Source organism: Cimex lectularius, unplaced genomic scaffold, assembly GCF_000648675.2.
Source record: "Cimex lectularius strain Harlan isolate CLEC.00 unplaced genomic scaffold, Clec_2.1 scaffold288, whole genome shotgun sequence".
Lineage (NCBI taxonomy): Eukaryota > Metazoa > Arthropoda > Insecta > Hemiptera > Cimicidae > Cimex > Cimex lectularius.
The window spans coordinates 177,498-202,805 of record NW_019392933.1 but is presented as its reverse complement, the minus strand read 5'-3'; the positions used below and the strand labels follow the sequence as shown (position 1 = coordinate 202,805).

At 35.2% G+C, this 25,308-nt stretch overlaps 1 protein-coding gene across 2 annotated transcripts in view; it reads right to left on the bottom strand.

Annotated features, from left to right (window-relative positions):
- Positions 1-24,387, bottom strand: part of LOC106673246 — a 74,082-nt gene extending 49,695 nt beyond the window's left edge. Inside the window, exons 1-2 of one of the 2 annotated variants that reach the window (XM_014405289.2) lie at positions 24,344-24,387; positions 2,196-2,490 (exon numbers count right to left, since the gene is read on the bottom strand). In XM_014405289.2, coding sequence (XP_014260775.1) covers positions 2,196-2,487 — 292 coding nt within the window. In that variant the 5' untranslated portion in view covers positions 2,488-2,490; positions 24,344-24,387. Of the gene's footprint in view, positions 1-2,195; positions 2,491-4,949; positions 5,031-24,343 lie in introns of those variants that run through there. The other variant, XM_024229390.1, reaches the window with a different exon arrangement.
- Between the last annotated feature and the right edge of the window lie 921 nt (positions 24,388-25,308).

The following is a 25,308-nucleotide window of genomic DNA, read 5'->3' as shown; positions in this document are numbered from 1 at the left end:
TATATATATATATATATATATATATATATAATACCTACGGTAAGGCCAAAAAAAACAAAAAAAACCTGTATAAATTAAAGCAATAAAACAATTTCTAAGAGGGTGTTTTAAAATTAAACTATTCTATTTGTTGTACAGAATTATAGAAAAACTGCATCAGTAATGAAAATAGCAATTTAATTTTTATTTATGTATACATAATTTAATAAATGCACATAATTTGTTTTGTTTTTTTAAATTGAAACCGTTTTAATATGGTAATATATCATTGCTTTAATATCATACCATCGATAGTTATACAGGGTGTAACATAACCGTGTGCAACGAGCGGTGTTAACCAAAAAGTGACTATAAACATAACTTCAAATCATTATTGACTATACTCATCGACAGCCATTTTTTCGGGTAACGTCGAATAACTGAAAACCATTGAAAATTGAACTTTCGTGCAACCTAATAACCTGTTCTGTCATATTCTGAAAAATAGAACGTTGAAAAATAGAAAAACGATTAAATATGGCTTGTAAATTCTATATAGGGTGTCCTTTTTGATGGGCCGGCTGAATTTCTCTTGAACCAAGACGCTATAAAAAATATTTAAAAAAAAACGTGTTCAATATTTTTAGTCTAGTTTCAAATGTTAACCTTTTTTTTGGAGAAAAATTATACAGGGTAACTCAAACCAAGTTCAACTTCAAAATTTCAAATATGAGCAGATACTTCCTGACACATCATTTTAAAGGATTACAATTAATTAAGGTTTTTACTCGAGATGAAACCTTAATTAATTGTAGCGTTTAATTAGTAAATTTTAAAGGATTTTTACGCTGAAAACAATGGTGCAATCAAATTTTAAATTGGTCAACACATGACAAAGTTATGGCAAAAAGTTTGAAAAAAAGCATTTCCTTTGTTTTGTCGTTAATTCCAATAATTTGATTCTTCACTAAACATTAATTGGCTTTATTGTATACATTGTATCATTGTTTGTCAAACTCATATTCTGAGAGCATTCTTAATTCATGGAAGGAAATAAATTTTACAATAGTACCTATTTGTTACATTCAGTATTCTATTCAAAATGAACCGAAGAGCACATTTTTTCGATCAACTGTGAGTTGTTAAGTTCGACTTCTTTATTGATAGTGCGTGCAGTCGAGTTGTATCCCCGGAAATTTCCTGATCGCCCCAGAGTAAAACAAAAATGTCGTAGGGGTGAACTTGGATTCATCAATCCAGGGTATTGATCTGTAATCAGTCAAGACAGTTGATGTATGTAAGAGCGTTTTTGTCAGCCTCCCAAATCAACTTTTCTGCAAGGAACATTAGACGCTTTTCATATTCAGAGCCCATGGACAAGATGAGAGCGATACGGCTTGAAATTTTAAGTCCGTAGTACGTCTCTAACTTTATTTCTTGAAAAATCTAAAACCCTTCCGACATTTTGGAGAGAGGAGACTAGGTGCTATTGTAAAATTTATTTACTTCCAGGAATTACGATTTGCTCTCATAATGCGAGTTTGACAAACAATGACAGAATATAAGCAATAAAGTCAATTAATGTTTACTTTAGTGAACAATCAAATTATTGGAATTAACAACGAAACAAACGAAATGCGTTTTTTCAAAGTTTTTGCCGTAGCTTTGTCATGTTTTGTCCAATTTAAAATCCTATTGCACCATTTACTTCACCAAAAAATCCTTCAAAATGATATGGATATATAGGGTCGTATTTGAAATTTGGAAGTTGAACTGGTCCTGATCTACCCTGTATAATTTTTCTCCAAAAAAGGCAAAAATTTGAACTAGACTAAAAAATATTAAACACTTTTTTTTTTTTTTACTTTGTGATTTAATTGTAATAAATATTGCAAAAAATTCGGGAACTCGTCTGTCTGAGCAAATGATCGGGTTTGATCCAACTTCGTTTCAATGGAATGGGCTTTTCCAAGGGTACACTGAACCATGCAAGGTTTTTATTAGCCGCCATCAGGAGCATTTACGTAATCCCTAAGGAAAGTAGGGTACAATAGCACTACTTTTTACATTTTTAAGCGGAGAGCCCGGAAAAAACTGCGAAGTTTATAGAGTGATTATGATTCTTTTTCGTATGGATGACAGGGTATTTATTTGAAATTTGTTAAGTACTAGGATCTTCACTATTGGAGTATAAGTATTTTAAAATAGGTATTTACCACTTCTTAAGGTGTAGACTAGAGCTGCAGTCGCAGCAATCGTGATAAGCGTGGCGAGGAGGAGAGCTGCTGCTAGGGACGCGAGTCTTCCGGTTTGGCCGGGGGCGAGGTCCAGGCTCCAACCTCCCCATTCTTTGTGTAGGCAGGGCACCGGAGGCGGCGCGTTACCACGAACGGATCGACGTTCGTTCCTCCTGTTGTCCAAAGCAGCTCCGCCGCCACCCTCGATCGTGTATACGGCCAGCCCTTTACCGCCAACGGCCCTCTCGCCGTCGAAACAAGGGTTGTCCATACCCTAAAAAATAAAAATATTAGTTAAAATGGCGTTGATGTATTCCGGACATTGTCGGAGAAAAATATTGGCAGATGATAAAAGAAGTGTTTGGTTTGTGATATAGTAATCAACCATCACTTGTTTCAAAAAAGTATATTTATCGCAATAAACTGCGAAACGCAAACAAAATGCTACAAGAGCATGTGCAGAAGTTGGTTACAAGAGGTTTCCTCCAACATCCTATAATTTTTTCTGAAAACCGTCCTGACCGAACCCCTTCAGTCTACCCCTCATCCAACCATCGCCAACTTCTTAAGGAAAAACCAATTACTTTGGTCGTAGTCAAGTCCGAATCACTACTTACAAAAGTTAAATAAAATCAAAAGAAAGCTCTTGTCAAGATAATTTTCCAGAAAGCTCAAAACAAATCCTGACTTTGCTCTTTTGGTCTATGTTCCAAGCACTTTCTCACTTTATTACAAATAAGTTTATTATAGTCAAGCCTGGATAGTCCAAGTTAGAAAAAGCCGAAAAAGAGTGATCCCTCGCAAAAATCTTAAAATTGGCTCTTCACCCTGACCTAGCTCCTTCAGACTATCTCTCCTTCCTAGCTCTTCAACGACAATAAATTACTGGAAAAAATCAAGTAGGTTTGTCGTAGTCATAAAATGAGTAGTAACGTGTCCTGAGAAATACCAGCAAAAAGGTCACAAAATGGATGACATAGAGCTTCTACCTGATCGTGCTCCTTCAGATTACTCTTCTGTACAATAAAACAATGGCACAATTTTGAAAGAAAAACGTATTATTTAAAAGCGTAATCTGAAGCTATAAATGGTATGTTTTCAATCAGTAACCAATTTGTCAGAGGATTGAACATTTGGTTTCTAGAAGGTAATTAACCATTAAGTGCTATGAGTTATAGTTGCATGATTGAAAACGAATTTAATTTTAACTGTTGATACGTCCTACGTTGATAAGGTCGTTATGGAGGGTAGCATTGGAGACATAATAAGAAGCATTTAGAATGGATCTGAGGACTTTAGATTGAAAGGATTGGAGGCGTTGGATATTGGAAGGTTTGGCGGTTCCCCACAGTTCTATCCCGTACGTCCAAATCGGTTGTAGTAATGTTTTGTAAATTGTAAGTTTGTTTTTTGTCGATAGTTTAGACTGTCGTCCTATAAGTCTGTGCAGTAGACCATACCGTCTGTTTAGGTTTTGTCGTGTCAGTCGTGTATGTTGATTCCACGTTAGTCGTGAATCTAGGTGGAACCCAAGGTAGCGAACGCAGTCGGATTTGGGGATGGGGACGTTGTTGTAGTATATAGTGAGAGGAGGTTTGCTTCGGAGTGTAAATGTGACATGGACGCTCTTGCTTTCGTTTATCTTCATTTTCCATTGTCTACACCAATCTGCTATACATGAGATATGTTCCTGCAGATCTTCCGAAGCAACCGCAGGATCGGAATTGGAGGATAGTACGGCTGTATCATCGGCGAAGGATGCAAGTAGGGTGGTAGGTTTAGTGGGAATATCTGCAGTATAAAGGATGAAGAGGATTGGTCCGAGCACACTGCCCTGCGGTACTCCCGCGGCCAGAGAGCAGTATTCGGAGTAATCTGATCCTTGTCGGACCCGAAAGAAGCGCTCTGTTAGATAAGAGCGGAGGATTAGGTAGAGAGTATTTGGAAGGACACGCTTTAGTTTGTACAGGAGTCCCCTGTGCCACACGCCGTCAAACGCTTGTGCCGCATCAAGGAAAGCTCCCATACAATATTCTTTAACCTTAGACTAAAACTAAAACATCCAACAATAGAAAATTAAATAGAACGGACGTCAAATGGCTTTGCATTATATCAAAAATGAAGAACCTAAAGGGTCAACGACTATGATGTCTAAACAAGGCCTATTTAAGTAATAAATCGGCTATGGAAAATTAAGTTTACATAACTTTCTATTTGAAATGAAACAAACGTTTCATGGAATGTACAGAGAGAAAAAACGACCAGGATATACGAGGTTGAAGTCGTTATAAAAGAATCTTACTGACTAATCCACGTCACTAATTCCATAGTACCGATACAACCAATAACTCCAGATCGGGATCGACAAAGAGTAAAAAAGAAATCACAGCGATTCACTATTTCAAATATAAATCTTGAAGCTCAGAAACAAAGTGAAACACATTTCGATTTTTGATTATTTTCCTAAATTAACTTACGTTACTAATTGTATTTGGTAAGCCTAATTTGCTGTAGTAAAGAATATAAGAGAATTGAATGTGTAAAAAACTTATATGTTGTTTTTTTTAATTACACTGCTTTGTTGTCTTTAAGGATACCTGTAATTGGAAACTAATTTCACAATTAGGCAGATGTTAAGTCAACAATGAAATCTCTGATCAATTTCAAGTTATTCAATAAACAACTGATAGAGTTTATTATTAAAAAATAACAATAGATTGAATAAAAATTTACCCAAATTTCTGCATCGTCCTTTCTTTCTAGAAGAAGGAAGCGGTTGAATATTGTTCTCGCATGCATAAACAGACCGGCCACTGACAGAGTACGGATCGTTTTCCGGTTCGTTGTTCTCCCGAATAGTCATATATATTCCGTCGTGAGATCGTGTCTGGTCAGAACGAATGCGATACCTGTCACAGTCCAAAAGATCCCTTGATGGATCAATATCCCGGTAACTCACACATGCTGGTACCCTTTTGACTCGTTGAACGCGTCGATTTGGCCTATGGGATAGTTGGAACTTAGACCAATTACCTAGGCCGATTTGACATTTGTCATAGAAGAAGAATGCGCTTAGAACATGAGAAGGGGGTCTTAATTTCCGGATAGGTTCGACATCAGACGTGCATTTTTCACACCGGCTGTTCTAGTTAATACCGCTTACGGTTTCGGCCTCGATTTCCTGAATATACGCTTCGGCTCACGTTTAATGACCTTAGGCCTCACATTTGGCAAGAGAAAGAAAGATTATAGACTTGACAAGCGGCGGTTAGATTGATCACCGGCGTCGGAAACTTTATTCCGACAACTTCCCATTCAAGTCCTCTTTTCATCCTGTGTTCCTGTTGCGCTTAGAAGAACGTGAGTCAGACATTGACTCTTTTTATGCGGCAAAAGTTCGAATAGCAATGTCACGCTTTTTCCATCGGAGCAAATTCAGGTCTTTCCCTTTATAGCGAGACGTTAGAATTTCATTACTATGTTCGGAAGAATTCAAACGATCCTGTCAATTAGTTTAAATTCTCAACTTCCGGATTTATAAAGGTGAAAGCTGTTAGAAAGTATAATAAAGTATGTTGTACAAACTTTACTAAGCGCCATTCATACTTGAATAACTTCGCAATGATTGTTGTAGATTACCAGTTGATTTAATTGTAATGTAGGTTTTGATGAGGGCTTGTCGTTTATCTTCGAGAGTTTTGTTCTGTCAGTCACATTTCGTCTGCCATCTTCGATGGCTGTACTGTATGTTGTTTTCCTATGTTTTTGTTGCTTTTAGTGCTATTTTAGGTCTAGTTAGTTAAATATATAGTTAATTTGTAAATCTCCTCTTCTCCGTATTTGTTGAATTTAATTGCCAACTTGACTTCTCGGGTTTTTCATGTCAAGCATGTTTTCTTCTTGCCATCTTCATTGATTGGTTTGTGCATTATTTTCCTATAGTTTGTGTTGTCTATAGTGCTCTTTGTATATCGATTTATTATATAAATTAATTACGTCGCCTTTCCTCTGTATTTGCTAAGTTTGATTGCTAGCCTGATTTTTCCGGTTTATTATGTCAAACGTATTTTGTTTTTTTCGATCTTCATCGATTGGTCTGTGCGTTATTTTTCTCGTCGTCTCTTCTCCTCTTTCGTTGAATTTGATTGGCAGCGTGTTTTCTCTGGTTAATTATGCCAGATGTGTTTTGTCTTTTTGCAATTTTCAGTCAGTGCGTTATTCTGTCAAACGAGTCCTGTTTTGTTGTCTGTTCTGGTCGGTTATTGTGTTCGTTTCATTTTTGTTATTAATGTAAAGAAATAATGTTTGTGTTATTGTTTCTTATTGATTAGTGAGATTATATACTTAACAGTAACACAGGGTCGTTCTTTAGTTTAATCATTCTTGAAATTGTCTTAAAAGTTCGAGCTTTCTGCTTCCTATTAAAAGTTTAGCTTGAAATAATCTTATGAATTCTGATATCCCAGATCATCCCTTGGGTCTCGCTGGTCTTGCCAGTCAGAGGGGTAACAGTCCTCTGGAATCCTTGAATGGTTAGTAAGTACGTGATTTTGTCCATCAAGTTCTTTTTTACAAAGTATCTTTGATTTGACTTCGATCGTTTGCAGTATGATCATTCGTCAAGTTCAATATCTGAAATTTCTTCGAAATTTTTAAGCTCGTTAGTAAATATCAAAAATTGAACTTTGATGAAGTCTGACGTCTCAGATCATCCTGGTTTGCTTATTTTCACTGGTTATTCTGACAGGCGCGTTTTGTCGTGATTCCTACTTCGCAGTGCGTCTGTGTGTTATTTAGTTATTCGTTTTTTTTTGTTTGTTAAATGCTAAGAAGTTGGCTTTGTCCTCACGCTTTGGTTTGGGTTTTTTTCGACGTTTGTTCAGGTCGGTTGTTAGTTAGTTTAATTAAGTTAATTAGTTAGTTTTATTTTGCTGCAGTGTTTCTTGTTTATTAATGTGCTTATAAGTTTACTCATGTTTAATGTGTTCTCAATCTCTAAGATTTTGCCTTTTGTATGTGTGGTACTTCTTTTTATGCATTTGTGTTGTGAATCTCATCTTTTTGTATATGCCGTTTATCTTGATAATATTTTGTCTTAAATGTTTTGTTGTCTTTCGTGATGTTGTTGTCTATTGTATTATATATATTTATTACTTTGTATGTCTGTTTTCCTTGGTACTTGTTTGATTGTAAGCCTGTTCTCGTCTTTATTAAGAAGCGTATTTTCTTTTATCCATATTAAGTGGCTGGCCTGTGTGTTGTGTTTGGTCGTGTCCTTATTTATACGTTTGTGTTGTTAATTATTTTGCGTGTTAATGCTTGTTCATTTTAGCTAATGTGTTCCACATGCTTTTTTTCAACGACGTTTGTAACAGCACAGGTAGAATGCAGGGCCGCTGGATTCGAACCCGGTTCCTTTACGCGTAATGAGCGTTTGTCAACGCCTAAACAGTTGCTGCCACCGACGCCCCGTTATTATGCTTTTTTATTGCTAATAATGTCAGTAAATCATATTTGCGAAATTTATTGAATATAATACCCCTGTATATATAAGTACATGCAAGATACTCAAGTAAAATCGAAGTTATAAAATAAATATTTTTCAACTATTAAAAAATGCATATCTGTGGAATATTTTAAGCTCGACCTTTGACACATCGATGCTTTAAAATGATAAATTTACTCGTCATGCATGTGGATAAAGTTGATATGAAAAAGTTATCATCCTGCTCTGACTTCTACATACTCTCTATTTTTCAGTTTTACTACATGTTTTTTCATTATCTGAATTGAATCCCTTTTGTTAATATATATATTTTTTTTTTAAACCAGCCGGCAATACAGGTTTACTTGTAGGCTAAAGGCAATTTTATCAAGCCTTGAAACTTCTGAAGTTACTGCAATGCAGTTTTTACTTCGACCTTTTTACCTCTTCTCTCTATTTTTTTTAAAAATTCGTTTGATGTTAATCTGATGTATTGAATTTCCCCATGATCGCTACCAGACTTTATTGTTACACAGAATCCACTTTTCATCTCCCATCATTCATCTTTTAAAGAAGTGGATTATTTTCTCGGCGCCTTTAAAAAGCAAGAAAATGAAAATGCCGGTTATTTTACATTTCTTACGCTTTTCTACAGCATAAAACGTTGATGTAATAAAAAAGATAACAGGTACTTTTATATATAGATCATATAGATACCGAAGCAATCTCTAAGTGGTATGCATTTTTTATTTATTTATTTTTATTTGTTTAATTTTTTACGAGAGTATATAAACCTTCAGGGTGCCGGTGTTTTAAAAATGCCCATTTGTAGGTATGTCGGATTTGAATGCAGGGCCGCTGGATTCGAACCCGGGACCTTTACTTTACAGTGATGAGCGCCGTGTCAACGCCTAAACCGTTGCGGTTGCAGACGCCCCCTTTTTATTCTTTTTATTGCTAATAAATAATGCTAATGCTGATAATGCTAATGCTGATAATATGGTAATAATGATTGTGCGAAATTTATTGAATATAATACCCCTGTGTACATACAAGATATTCAAGTAAAACCTCATCAAATATAAAATTCTCAGGTGTTGTGAGAAAAAACAAACAGCGCTTATCCCATTGGATTACTTCCTCTTCATCTATTGAATTTCAGTGCAGTAAAAGCTGGAAATATTTTAACGAACTTTTTTTACGACTTTAAAGATCAGAGAGAATTACAGATGGATTCATTAACGTCGGTTAATACCCGTTAGCCCGAATGCTTTCGCCTCCTCAGGGAAGTTCAATTTTTTGTTAAATCTTGCATACAAGTAATTAGACGAATTATTACTATTAAAAATTCCGGCTTAAATTTCATTAAACAATCAGATTTTCTTTTTTTTTAACACAGGATCGAAAACAGTATTTTTCCAATTAAAATTAACTAACGGCATAGTGTTCATATTGTGCCGATTTAGGGAAGTATCGCTTATAAATTGTTTTTAGAAGATGAAAATATAAACAAAGTTTAAATTTAAACAAACCCACTTTAATTAGAAGTAGAAATTCTTTGAGAAGTGTATCTAGCTTTTTTCTAGCTTTCAATAAAGGAAAGTAACAAACACTTAAAACAATCAACTTCTTTAATATTTAGCTTGTAGTATAAACCATAGAAAAAATATGAACTAAAATGCCTTATTAGATTAATATTAATTATAATTATTTGAAGATTGTGAGATGGGGTCTGGTGTGACATAGGTTTTAGAAAAACATTTTTTTTATCGTGCCAACGTTTCAATCTTTATTATCATCTTCAGGCCTGGGATTTATAAACATTGTTTAAATTTTACAAATGTAGGATGTGAAAAGAAATAAAATCAAGATTAGATTTTACAATATCAGACCGAACGGTCGGTTTTGTAAACGTTGCCAAAGACTTCCAACTTCGTCTCCAATTTATTGGGAATTTGGCCAATTGGTCGTTTCGAGGGATAAAATATGCAGCGGAACCTTCCAGAAATATTTGAAGCGGTCGGGCGAAATTGGAAACGTAGCAGAACAAACGCAAATTCAAGGCATACCGAATGGCAAATTATATTTTTTACAAAATACAACGTCCCGTCTCAAAAAGGTTCATAAACAATTTTATTTTAACGCTAGAATATGTAATGATTTATTAAGCAACAACGAACACGTTGAAATCGAATGCTTTAAACCGGAAATCGGATACAATCATAAGTACATATTAAATCCTTGAACTACTCCAAACTTCCGTTAAGCCCATCTTACTGCAGCTTTACTTCTCAATTGTATCTGTATCCAACTGGGAATTGAATATACAGGGTAGATTACAATTTTCTTCCGACACGACAGGAAGTCAATGAATCATTAGCATAAAGGAAAAAAAATTAATATAGCTGTAAAATATTACTTTATAAAGCAATCCCACTATATGGTTGTTTCTGTCATGGCGTTTATGTGGGAAAATCGTAAAACATAAAGTCTAAAAAATATAGTTCCCACAGAAGTTGGTGTACTTGATTAAAATATGGCTTCGTACCAACGTATTATTATCGAGTGCTTTTTACTTTCTTGATGATTTTTTCGAGGTTAATTATTATGTTACAACGGCGCTAGAGTGCTACAAACAATTTTTTTGTTTTTATTAGGCCATTGGCGCTTTAGGTATCATAAAGGATTGTCGAGAAGGATTGAAAATGTAAAGTATCGGACTTGGAGTTTGGGGTGATGGTATAAAACGGATGTAGGTCTGGTATGGATAGCAAGGTTGGATACAAAGAAGCTTGGCTAAGGGTACAAAGGAATGGATTTTTGACAAGAGTGACTGGATTTTTTGAAGGGTGGAACCTTGGTTGAACCCCACAGTACAATTACATACGTCCAGATGGGTCTTGCCAAGTAAACTTTTCAGTATTTTGTACCGTCCGTTCGGTTCTTTTGAGGCGAGTGTGGAGAGTCAAAGTAAGTCTTTAGTCGCGTAAAGTCCCAGATAGTGCAAGACACTGATTGCTGGGATATGGAGCCAACAGAGTTGTAGTGGCAGGAAATATAATACTGCGGTGTACGAAGGATATTTGCTGAGATGTGTTTTCCATGAGTCTGATCCTCCATTTTGTTCATTCTTCCTGACCACTACTTGATCTAGGGCTTATTTTTAAAAATTACGGGTTACGGATTCTTATCATTTACAATTTTTCAAAACTCGATTTTTTCCATAAAAATTAATTACTTAAAAATTATTGACGTTGATATTGCATCATGGGATAATATATCATTGCCGGTTAAGACCATAATTATCTCCATTATGGTTTGTTATAATAATAATAATATGTTGTTGAAAGATAACTTTATGAGCACTTTTTGTTGCTAACCTGTTCACCTCACATGTGGTTAGGGAATTCCGATACACCCTGTATATTTTGTACTTGCATAATTGCTCAGAAGACAGGCTGATTTTTAATGTTTGTATTTTGTGAGGGTTTTCAACTAATGTTTTAAACAAGTACGGTTTAGTTATACCGACTTGGCCGTTAATAATATTATATTAATAGTTTTTAATATAATAATGGTTTGGGTATAAATTTTGTCAGGCCATTTAGAAACACGTACAAAATTAATTCTGATGTTTATCCAGAAAACTGGCCCCACAGGGATAGATAGGGTTTTAATTATGCATTTGTTGGCTTTTAATTTATTCGATAAATCTCGTGTAAGAGACCCGGGTGCGCCCGAGGCGCGGCTCCCTGATTTTCTTTCCTCTCTCTCTTTTTTTCTTTTCTTTTTTTTAATATATATTATTTTGAAAAGGCACAGGATCCAAGTTGGGAAACGTGAAAAGGCAAATAAATAAATAAGACGGTAACTAGAGGTGATGAATCGTCGCTGCCGGTGGTGGCCTCTCTTCGGGCGTGAACAGCAAATTAATAGCAGACGAGAAATTCTTTGTACCCCTTAATTGAATTAATTGATGGTATACATTTCATAGCGTTTATATGTACATTAATTACGGAAGCCGGATATTTTACTTCTATTTTTCGATTAGTTGTGATTGGACTTCTTCTGAGGACAAATTTACACCAATATACAAATCAACAAACAACTGGAGGCCACTCCATCAGTTGAAAAAATAATAATAATAATAAAATCTGACCCTTATTAAATTAATAAAACTATGAATTTTGAAGAAAAACAGCTACTCTTGATGAAGAAACATAGTGCTTTTGCTTTATGTCAAACTTTTGATACGTACCACAGCATAACTCGACAGACGAAGAAAGAATACGTCGTTATTAATAATTCTTTCAATTAATTATTATTTTTATCTAAGGTTTTTGTTGGAGATGAAAAACATAGTTCAAAAGAATAAATAATATGGTCAATTAGGTCCACTAAGCAAATGTTAGTTATTATTAATGTTTATCTCCTGTCGTGTATGGTATGTCTTTATAGTTAAATGAAACATTGTGATTTTTATTATCTATTATGACAGAAGTCACGATAGTTCAAGTGGTAAGAGCACCGGCGTATTGAGCCCCAAGGTCGTGTGTTCGAATCCAGCTCGTGACACTAACTTTTTCATCTCAACCAAAAACCTTAGTCAAAAGAATAAATAATATGGTCGATTATGACCACTAAGCGAATGTTAGTTATTATTAATATTTATCTCCTTTCGTGTGTATTATTATTATTATCTATTATGATAGAAGTCACGATGTTCAAGTGGTAAGAGGACCGGCGTATTGGGCCCGAAGGTCGTGGGTTCGAATCCCGCTCGTGACACTAACTTTTTCATCTCAACCCAGACCTTACATAAAAAGAATAATTAATTGAAAGAAGTAATTTGGTCAATTAGACCACTAAACATAAAATGCATTATTATTATTAAAGCTTTTATCAATTTTGGATATGTGTACTGTAAGAAACGGGTTAAAATGAGAAAAACGGGTTTTCAACATTTTATGCTGCTGAATGCACCTCATGCTCTACGGAGCAATTGTTTATCGAACTACAGTCTACCTATGTTACATGATGCCAATTGATTACCAGTGAAAAAATACTTCAATAGGAAAATCAACAATAAATTCAGCAAAAAACCTTTAAAAGTAAACAAAGGACGATATTCGTCGATTTTATAGGTATGAATGTACATCAATATTAAAGAGAAAAACAGTTTTTGAACATTCACTGCAGCAGGGTATTATCAAGCAAAGTAAGCCATATTGTTTATTCATTATTTATCCATGGGCGACAAACCGCTGCAGTTAATTGTAATAGATTAGTAAATTATAAATTTAACAAGAAAAGGACAGAGAAATTGATGTCAAGTTCACACGAGAACCCTGAAAAATTAAAGAGAGAATACACAATTTTATGCCATGAAAATAAATACGGCATGTAGAAAATTATTACAAAAAAATTATTCGTTTAACATTGACTATTATTTATGATGTTTTAATGAATCGAATGAACGTATATCAGTTACAACGTTAACTCAATTTTAGTCGTATGTAGTATTGATTGATTTAAATAGGCTCGACTCTGCCCTTGTGACCTCCTGACTGTGTACATAAAGCGCAGAGCCGAGCCTATGATTTCTCGAGGCCGGGATAATCACCCACTTAGGTGTTTCGATGGCCAGGGGTCAGACCTTCGTCTTATCTGTACCAACGGCAAAGTTAGGCTCAAGGGTTTATCGCCAACAAGGCCATTACAGCCCAAACGCATGTACTTTAAACACTCACACTTTCACTCATTCTTAAATACATTCTTTCTTATTTAACACATTGCACTCATGTAGAATGATGGAGTACTAGATATTTGACTATCACCTTTTTGCGCATATAAGCAACTGTACATATCATATCTAGCCTAATTGAGGGTAGATGGGGACTTGATATTCCGCCATCGACCCTGTTGTTCTATACACATTCGCGCACATAAATACATTCTCAACAAAAAGATATAAAACATATGACATCAAACTTAGTACATGTACAATATTAAGATTACCTGCAATAAACAAAAGATCTGTATCTTGAACAAAATTTTCATATCTGGCGACCTTTCTTCGCTTGATACCCTTCATTGTATGGGACACATGAGCAACCTTTCTCTGCATGTCGGACACATATGCGGGATTAGGCCCAAAAGTAAGGCTCCGTGTGCCGGATGATACTCTGCGGTTTAGATTCTCTGGGAGCTAGATTCGTGCTCTTGACGCGCAAAACCTTCTCGGTTGACTCTCTCTCTCTTTCTCTCTCTCTCTCTCTCTCTCTCTCTCTCTCTCTCTATCTCTCTCTCTCTCTCTCTAGTGTATATGTGTATGTGTAAGTATGTGAGAGTGGGAATATAGTAAATTTAAAATAGGAATACTTGTCTTGGAAATTGAATTTTCGCTTTCAATAAATATGGAATTCTGACAAATATTTTACTTTATATTGAGCTATCGTTTCCAATTAAATACAACTTAAATTCGTTAGGAGGATGTAGGGACAGAGATTTTTTTATGTTTCATTATCATACTTCAAGATTTAGAGAACCAGAAAACAGTTTTTGACCATTTTACACTATGGCAGAAAATTATTTAGAGAACGTGAGTTTGCGGTCTGGTGTGACGTAGGTTTAGAAAAACATTTTCTTTATCGTGCCAACGTTTCGATCTTTATTCAGATTATCTTCAGGGACTTGTATTGCTTGCATTTCAACAAAAAGGTTGTCTGATTGATAGCCGATGCAAGTTTTTTTTCATTGCGGGCGATGTCTTTCAGAATACTCTTTGCTTGGTGTCCATATGTAGTTGAAATCTGTTCATAAAATCCCATGTTCTTCGTTCTTCTCGTGTAGAAATGTGTGGTGATTAGTGACCGTTAGTCAATAATTATTTGGAGATCGTGAGATGCCGTCTGGTGTAACGTAGGTTTTAGAAAAACATTTTCTTTATCTTGCCAACGTTTCGATCTTTATTGAGATCATCTTCAGGGCTCAAAGTGTTTGTTTTCCGTGTAGATGTGTCATTCTTGTGTATCGTGTTGAGAGTTTCTTATACACAAGAATACCACATCTGCACGGAAAACAAACATTTTGAGCCCTGAAGATGATCTCAATAAAGATCGAAACGTTGGCATGATAAAGAAAATGTTTTTCTAAAACCTACGTCACACCAGACTCACGATCTCCAAATAATCATTGGCTAACGGTCACTAAACTCCACACATTTATTTTTTCACATGAGAACTACCAAGTTTTAATGCATTTTCAAAAACACAAAGATTTTTATACCAAAAATGACACGAAGAACAATCAGATTTTTTTAAAGATAGTTCCTACTCGCAGTTAGTTGTTTTCAAAGATCCGGATTTCAAGCTTATCGCTCATCATCAGGTTAAACGAATTTACAACCACGTCTCTCGACATGAATTGTAAGGGTTTTATTTATTTATCCTTTATCATTTCTAATAATTATGGGTTGCGTATTTCTGGAGATATTTCAATTCAAAGACAGGTGGTATTTCATAATTTTAAATAAAATGTTAAATCGTGAAAAGACAAACAGAAATAAAAAATAACTGTTAAATTACGTTCTATCATCATATACTTCAAGATGAAACTAGAACCCTTTGTTTTCAAGAAAAGTGGGTGTGGCATGAAACAGAGGAACTGTATGTTTAATGATGCCGAAATTTATATTTTATGCTATAATTTTTAGCTATTTATGTCAGCATAAATACTTGAAAACAGTTTTAGGGCAAAGCGTCAAGTTATCAGTTTTAGACGTCTATACTGTGAGATTTAAAAAAAAAAGGTGGTTTTTGACCAATGTTCGCTACTTGCGGCAAGTAAAAGATTTTTGTTAAATAAGATACCTTAAACAATTATTTAACTGTGGCGCACTACTTATTTATCTCATCATACTTAATGTTTTTAAAGTTACTTTTGCTAACTGTTCATCATAATTAAATAAAATAAGTGATTTTAGATCATTTTCATCTATCTATCCTAATATGGATGGCATGCATATTTTTATGCCCAAAAGCTTAATAAAAAAAGGTTTCTCTTAAAAATTCGCCCTTTTTTATCGATGTTTCAAAAGTTGACAAAAACTTGGTTTAAAAAAATTTACTTTAAAAATTTTATGAAATTTTACACAGACCATTTTTTGTTGAATCGACACGTGCGGAATCAACGACAGAGCCATTTCACATGCTGTCTAATAGTGAAATAATGTTAACGTCGTACATTTCTAACACGTTTTACCGAGGGGAAAAAACCGTTTCGTTAGCTTGCATGATTTTTTCCCGTTCTCTAAATTATGGCCAGTGTTTAAACACAGCAAACAAGACAAACCCGAAAGGTGCGTTGTTGGCGAAGGAAGTGAACACGGGCAGGAAATGTGATTATCGAGGCAGGAAACAGGATTAGCCCATAGGCCACACCGCCCAATAGCGCTGATAAACTTGGAAAAGAGGATCCGCCAAACAAATAATTATACTTAAAACTGGAAAGAAGAAAGTAGGACTTAGAACGGGCTTCAACTCCTAATGCAATTAGTCGGGACAACTTCCTTCCCGAACCGGTGTTATTAAGATCAGCCTAAATAAAATCATTCTACTTTCATTTTATAGTATTATAATATTAGTGTTCAGGCCAGTCACGTTACTTATCGGGTGTGGAGACAATTTTTTTTTTCAAAAAAAGTTAAATTAAGTCGTATATGTTAAGATGTATATATTAATAAAAATTTCTCTTGAAATAATTATCATTTGCTTGAAGAACAAAATAGAAACAAATTTAACATATTTTTAACTCTTGGATTAAATGATTACTTGGAGATCGTGAGATGCGGTCTGGTGTAATGTGGGTTTTTGCCAATGTTTCGAACTTTATTGAGATCATCTTCAGGGCTCAAAGTATTTGTCTATTTAGAATGTTATAGCAGTCTTGTGTATCGTCAGGCACTCTCAACATGACACACAAGAATGACTCATCTATACGTAAAACAAACACTTTGAGCCCTGAAGATGATCTCAATAAAGATCGAAACGTTGGCACGATAAAAAAATGTTTTTCTAAAACCTACGTCAGACCAGACTGCATCTCACGATCTCCAAATAATCATTGGCTAACTGTCACTAAACACCACACATTTCTTGGATTAAAGTGGAAAAATTGTACAATAGGTTAGAGGGTAAACGTGCAAAAGGGATCGGCAGAAAGGTAGCAATTACTCTATGCCGGGTTGACAATGGAACTCGGTTGTAATTCGGTTTAACAACTTACACGGATTAGATATTATGGTAGGATATAAGAAACACCTTAAATCCTGGGATAAACATGGATTGGAAAACTTCGGATTATCGGATTTATTTGCAATCTCTTGTTATTTATAAATGATTACCAGAGACTCTCAATTTTAAATATAAAATCCTTTCGATTTGTTGACTTTTTGGCAGAAAAGTAAACTTGGTTAGAAAATGTCATGTAGGATTACCCACATGGGAACTTAAGATAGGTTTTTGCGTAATTGGGCTACATAAGCAAACAAAAAGTTCAAATCGGATAAATCTCTTTGGCAAAGTTCCTCCGCCTTCTAATCACTCAGCAAAAGTCTAAAACGGCTTACTAAAAGGTTTGAAATTATCATGTAAACGGCTGGAAACGTGTTTGATAGGATGATGTTTACTCCGATGTGAAATTTCTGTTGCCGAACGCGGCAAAACTGCTGATTAAATCATGTTAGGATTAACTGATTAGGATCTTTAGTGTCTGTTTAGATAGAATAGTAATTTTTTTTTTTCTTTTCGATTGAGTGTTTCCGGATTAGATATTTCCGGCGAAACTGGATGAAAATGGGTTAAAAAAACTAGACGGTTGGTTATTTACATATTAGACTGTTAAGGGAACTTGTTGCATTTGTAATTTAACTTTAAATCTAGAACATGGGGCGTCGGTGGCCGCAACGGAGGCGTTGACACGGCGCTCATCACTGTAAGGTAAAGGTCCCGGGTTCGAATCCAGCGGCACTGCACTCGAACCCGACATACAAATGGATTTTTTTCAAAAACACCGGCACCCCGAGGGTTCAAATAACCTAGTAGTTGAAATACCATCGTAAAAGAAAAAAAAAGGAAAAATCTAGAACAATACAGAACTGTTAAATTACAAATAGCTGATCTGATTTAACATAAAAAGGCATGGATATAATTTAAAAAATCTGATGATGATCTTGATACATTCTAACAATCCGTACAATGCAATTATCAACTGCAAATTTTACCTTAAGAAAAATCCTATTAATTTCGCCATACTTAATTTATTTAATTAATCCAATAGGCTAATTTAATTTAACAGATGTCACGATTAATCAAGTAGTCGAACCAAAAATGCGGAATTTATTGTGGAAAGTATGCGACCTGTTTGCGAATAGTTTCCCAGTCTTGTTACAGGAATCCATTCGGATAGGAAACATCGTCCATTAAGTGATGAATGTTTATTGATTCATAAGCCGTTGCAAACTGCCATTAGCTAAATTTTGTCCCTATCCATTAATGGAACCCCTAGGCAGGCCTTGTCTGGTGGGTTTCCTTCGTCGAAACCCGCTTGTCAAACATGATGTGAAAATGTTATGAATTATTTTTACCGTAGGAAATTTACAAAAGAACTGGTTTACGAAGGTTTTTTTATCACAGACTTGACAAACGCGATGGGTTGACGTGGCGGTTTTATTTCCACCAACCCATCACGCCATTCTAGACTAAATTATCGCCAGAAGTGGGAAAATTGGGGTAATCGTCGAATTTCCGTTGCCGTTCCAACTCGTTAAGTTGTTAATGATAAATCAATCTGGCTAAGGGGGTAATGAATAATAAGAAAAACCAGGATAACTTGCTTTGGATTTATAACTGACTCATACGCCTCCTTGGAAAACTTATTTTTAACAGTCCGCTATGGAAATATTTTTATATCACAGTCACACCCCATAAACATCCCAGCGATATATCGTCATCGACCCTCTCCCAGTAATGTCCTGAATCCTTGAAAGACCTTTGTTTTGTGCTATGCCCATCCTGGATTTAAATACAGTCATCTAGCAATATTTAAGGTGCCCTTTGTTTAGAGAACAAAAAGACTGTTCGGGCTCTTTAGCCACGGGACCCCTTCAATCCTTAATGTATCAACAGATGCCAGCTTCGGCTACTTTTCTTTATATACGTGTCCTTCGGGTATTGGTCGTAGTGTTAGTGTAGTGCCCAGGTATGGATAAAAAAAGAACAAATTTGTACGACATAAAAGTTATGTAGGAATACAAATAAAATTTAATTAAACAACAGGCATTTTTTAACTTTTGTCGTAAAAGGATGAAACTATCTTCAACTCATTTTATAATTAAATAATCTTTATTTAAGGTATTTATTTAGAAATCGTGAGATGCGGTCTGGTGTGATGTAGGTTTCAGAAAAACATTTTTTTTATCGTGCCAACGTTTCGATCTTTATTGAGATCATCTTCAGGGCNTGGCACGATAAAGAAAATGTTTTTCTGAAACCTACATCACACCAGACCGCATCTTACGATTTCTAAATAAATATCGATTAACGGTCACTAATCACCACACATTTATTTAAGGTATTGGTCGAAATTAAAAAGTTAGTGTCACCAGCGGGATTCGAACCCACCAGTTGATCGAAGTCACGATAGCTCAAGTGGTAGATCAGCGGCATATTTAGCCAAAGGTCGTGGGTTCGAATCCCACTCGTGACCCTAACTTTTTTTAATTAATTGAAAGTAGTTATTCGGTCAATCAGACCACGAAATATAATGGATTTAATAAGTAAAACGAAGTATATCTTCACTAAAGCTCTCCGTGGCCATTTCATTTGTCGCCGAGAATCGAATCCTGATTACACGACATTTGAAAAATGGCAAAAAGGAAAGAAAATTCGAAAGGTTGTAGGTTGAGATGGGGAGTTGGTGTCCGAATGGATTGAAGTCACGATAGCTCAAATGGTAGAGCAACGGCGTATCTAGCCGAAGGTCGTGGGTTCGAATCCCGCTCGTGACACTAACTTTTTCATTTCAACCAATACCTTACGTAAAGATTAATTAATTGAAAGAAGTTATTTGGTCAATCGGACTACGAAATATAATAGAGTTATTTTGTAATTTTGACCAAATCGAAAGAACCTTCTTTTAAAAATTCTAATAAAACCAATTAAATCCAAATATTTCCTTCTTACTGCTCTTATTGTCGATTCATAGTGGAACGATTTTAAAAAAGGATCCTGCCTGGTTACGTGCCTTGGGGCAGTTTGTCCCGTTTTAAAAGACAACCTGCTGATTAATAGTAAGGCACTCGAAACAAATACTCTTAGCAAACAAGATATACTAGGCTCATTAGAAAAGTAAACTTATCGTGGCTGCCTCCGGCTTAACGAGACCGCTGTTAATTTTGGTTTATGTCCATTTATTGAAAAATTATAGTTCCCAATTAACTAAACGCTTTTCCGTTGTATAGTCTCTTGGTTATTAATACTGCCAAAGGAATCCTGAAGGATGTCCATCCTTTACTTCAAAACTTTAACTATTCGTATATTATTAACTTAAAACTTAATTACAATATAGATAATAGGCAGACCAGGATGATAGGAAACAACCAAATTGCCAACTATTTTGAATATATTATAGATAATAAATTACGATTAATTAAGGTTTTTAGTTGACATAAAAAAGTCAATGGCACGAGCGGGATTCGAACCGACGATCTTCGGCTAGATACGCCGCTGCTCTACCACTTCGATCCACTCGGACACTAACTTCCCATCTCAACCGCACCTTTTGAATTTTCCCTCCTTTTTGCCATTTTTCAAATGTTGTGTAATCGGATTGGATTCTCGGCGACAAATGAAATGGCCACGGAGAGCTTTAGTGAAGTATACTTCATTTAAATTCATTAAATTCACTAATTTCGTGGTCCGCTTGACCGATTAATATATTACAATTAATTAAGGTTTCTAGTTGAGATAAAAAAGTCAATGGCACGAGCGTAATAGCTCAAGTGGTAGAGCAGCGGCGTATCTAGCCGAAGATCGTGGGTTCGAATCCCGCTCGTGCCATTGACTTTTTTATCTCAACTAAAAACCTTAATTAACTGTAATATATTAATTGGTCAAGCGGACCACGAAATTAGTGAATTTAATAGATAATAAAGAAATATCACATTCTTTTTGACCAAAGTCTTTGTTTGCAGGTTAATAGTGATAGAAACATAAATTCTTTTACGACTAATTCTGACTAATTAGGCTTTTTCGTTTTTAGATTAGCTGCATCATTATGTTAACACTCATTTAGATAATCAGCCTGTAAATAAATCTGGAAACGAATTAACCTAAAAATACCCAACGATTTTCTCAATTGAACATATATTTATTTTGTTGGCTTCAAAAGGGATGCCCAGTTCAAACAAATGGGTACTGATTGGTAACAGATAATGAAGAGTATAATTAGACGGTAGTCTCAAATCTTTACGAGACACGTGTGGGTCTCGTTTCGTCCGCGGCCACAAAAAGGAAACGCACGTGCGCGCCTTTCGACCACATCTCAAGACGAAAACGATTTTCCAAGGGTTAAAGTTTTGATAAAATTATAATGGTAAAATGGTACGGATTAAACGGCACGCAACAATCGGCGGCCGGAGACCAATTCCCGTCTCTTCAACAGCTCTAGAACCGGTTTTATATAAATTAAAAACCAAATGCAACTACTATCTCAGTGTCTTGAAACTTGAAATCTGAACTATTTTAAAAATCCAAGACTCCCCTTTATGTCGTAAACGATCTTAGTTTTAAAAACACATTTGCTCGGACTCATCCTGTTCGTGCATAACCGATTTAGCAAAGCCTGTCTTGAAACTTTAAAAAACTCAAAGCATCTCAACAATGCAGTTTTCCGAGCATTCAACTTAAAAGTGCAACATATAAACATAAATTTAACCTCCATCCTTTATTATTAACAAACTGAATCAATTTTTATTAATTACAAACGTTTGCTAAAAATCAAAGAGTTTTACGGTTCTTAACTTGAGGTGTTTAGAACTTCTTGGAATCTCTCCAAGGAAAAAAGTCAATTAATTATTTCGCACTGTTCTTTGACTCACCTCTAGATTTAAAAAATTAACCCGATCAATTATTGACCGGCCAATTAATAAAAGGAAAATTAAACAGGCCATCGTTTCAAGGATTGTTTCAATTCCTAATTGGAGGATTTTCGAGAGAGACGGAAATCACATTTGACATGGAAAATGACGGCCGTTTCTTAAATGGGAATCTGCATAATTTCCTTACAAGTTTGTTAATCGCGCTAACAGTTCCGTGAGAATAAGTTGAAGAGGTGAAGCACCTCATCATAGGGCATGATTACTGTAGAACGAAGTACTACTTTCATACAGTACGATCATTTCGGTTCTTTTTGAATTAATTTCCATTTTTGTTTTTTAATGTTGTTGTCAACAGTCAATTAAAATCGTATCAATTTTGTAAATAAAGCCACTGTTAGTGCATTACTTTAGGTGTGAAATTCTGATAACGCGTCATTATAGCAGACCACGAATTATATCAGTAAAAAACTGAAAACTGAGCAATGTCTAGGAATACCGGGTATATTGAACAACATACATCTACGAGTCTATTAAAAACAACACTCGTGGATTGTCAAAAAAAGCTTGTGCATTACGACAATCCCAAGTTAAAAAGTTTGAGAGTAGATAATACTTCAGCAAGATGAACAACTCGTAAAACCAGGCCCTGACTTAGCCGCTTTAGACTTTTTCCTACTCGAGAGCACACAAACTAAGTTAATCAAAGACAAGAGCGATTCGCCACAACACGGTAGAGAATGTTAAAAGATCATATGTGGCGTGGTCCAGATGAGACAGAGGTGACAACTGGGTAAGATGAACGTAACCTAGAAAAAAGTCCTGACCTAGTTCCTTCAGACAACCATCTTTTCCAAGCAATAATGATCCAAGTATCCTTACGGGAAAACCAACTATTTGATAAAGTTAAGTGTGACTCACTTGCACCTTCAAAATTTACAATTACAAAGTATGGTGTTTATTTCACGACCACGAGGAATATTCTACTTATTCGAAAGAAAATATGTTTAATACGTTGGAAAACTGGAAAATCTAGAAAAGACTTTTTCAATCAAAAGTACTGTCCGTTTATGGAATTGAACTTCTACCTTAACCATCATATAACCCGTACTTGCTCCTTCAGACTACCATTACTGCCCAACAAACTTACAGAAAAAAAGTTTAATTCACTGAAAGACGTAAAAACTGGAAAAGTGTTTCTTCTGTCCAAATCCAAGAAGGAAATTAGGTTTGTATCACACCCAATCTGTAGTCCTGACCGCACTGCTTCAGATTACCGCCTGCTTAGAGCAATAGTCCACTTTCTTAAAAGATAATATGTTTAGTACATTGGAAAACTGGAAAATCTAGAAAAGACTTTTTCAATCAAAGGTACTGTCCGTTTATGGAATTCAGCTTCTACTTTAATCATCATATAACCAACCCATACTTGTTCCTTCAGACTACCACTATTTCCCAACCAACTTACATAAAAAAAGTTTAATTCATTGAAAGACGTAAAAACAAGAAAAGGCTTTCTTCTGTCAAAATCGAAGAAGGGAATTGAGCTTGAATCACACCCAATCTGTAGTCCTGACCTCGCTCCTTCAGATGTAAGGAACTCGCTCCTTGCTTGGTGCAATAGTCCACTTTCTTAAAAGAAAATATGTACACTACATTATAAAACTCAAAAATCTAGAATAGACTTTTATGGAATTCAGCTTCTACCTTAACCATCATATAACCATATATGCTACTTCAGACTACCTCTACTTCCCAAAAATCTTACAGAAAAAAAAGTTTAATTCATTGAAAGAGGTAAAAACAGGAAAAGGCTTTCTTCTGTCAGAATCCAAGAAGGGAATTGAGCTTTATCTCACCCAATCTATAGTCATGACCTCGCTCCTTCAAATTACCACCTGCTTGGAGCAATAGTCTATATTCTTAAAAGAAAATATGTTTAATACATTGGAAAACTGGAGAAATTAAATTATGAATTTTTCAAATTGCAATTCAAGAAGTTATACCACCAGGATCTATTACCACTCACTCAACAGTACTTGCTACTTCAGACAATCGACTCTTACCAGTAATGCCGTGGTTATGGTTTAATCTCCAAAAGAGTATAAATGAAGAAAATACATGTAAAATTTTGGGTATTAGAGTTTTAATCAAAATCCAATGAGTGGTACTACGAGAGAACGGACCTGACTCCGCTCCTTCAGACTATCAGCTCTTCCGAAGAATTTCATATATTCTTAAGCAAATTGAAAGATAAAAAACCGAATGAAAAATCTTATTTCGATCAAAATCAAAAGAGTTGTGTCAGAGAATTAGTTAAAATCGTTGTGCAGTCACCGTACAGTCATCATACTCTGTACTGTCTGTACTTCTTCAACAAAAAACTTTTATATATCGGAAAAACGTAAAATCTGGATTATTAGTTTTTCAATTGAAATCCAAGGAAGCATCCATTCCATAAGGGAGTTCAACTTCTTCCGTACTCACACTATTCCTGACCTTGCCCCTTCAGACTAAAAATCACTGGCACATACGTATAAAAAGAAAGCTTGCTTACGTTGAAATAAGCAAATGTATATAAAGATTTAAAAATTGGAATTGAGGAAATGGAGTATCTTGCTTCTAGATAACAATATACCAGAAATGATACCGTTTTCGTATTTTCAAGATTAAAAATATCAAATAAATTTTAAAATAACTCTTGACTGTCATGTATGTTTTTTTCATAGAAACATTATTCTGGTTAAGTCATTGCTGCATGCCGATCCGATGTCTCCATCAAGTTGATTCAACTTGACGCAAATCGCTACGAATAGTTGACGATCCAATGAACAAATTTTCTTTATCGAAAGAATTTGGATTCGTCACACTGCGAAATTCCAATTTTCGAAATAACTTTTCGAGAGTTGATTTCCAAATTAGTAGATTATTTTAGTTAAACTTAGCACATTAAAGCAGAAATGTCTCACACTTATTCTACAATGCAATAATTTACTATTCTGCATCTTTTTTGGACGCGACCAATGAGCCTTTTCATAAAAATAAAATAAAACCGGCAAACGATCCTTGATAAGAAAATATTACCGGCCAATTGTCATAGCATATGTGTGAAAAGTCGTATAAGTTCACGGCGAAGGTCGAATTTCCATTTGACTCTGACCTCTCCCTTCATTTATTATCGCCTCGGTCGGGCTCAATTTAAATAAAACGCAGCCATGTATTTTCCTCCTGTTGGCACCTCTGACGGTACGAAAAAGAGAATTCCGAAATCCCCCCCCCCATTCACACGTTCTATTGGGTGTTGTTGCTATGGAACTAGACGAAATCTCTAATTTTTTAAGCCTGGGGGTCAATATTCTATTTAATATTAACAAATGTGATACAAGAACCTTTCAAAAGAGCCTAAACTATAATACGGTTATTAAAATTTTATTTCTGTGAATTTCCAACAA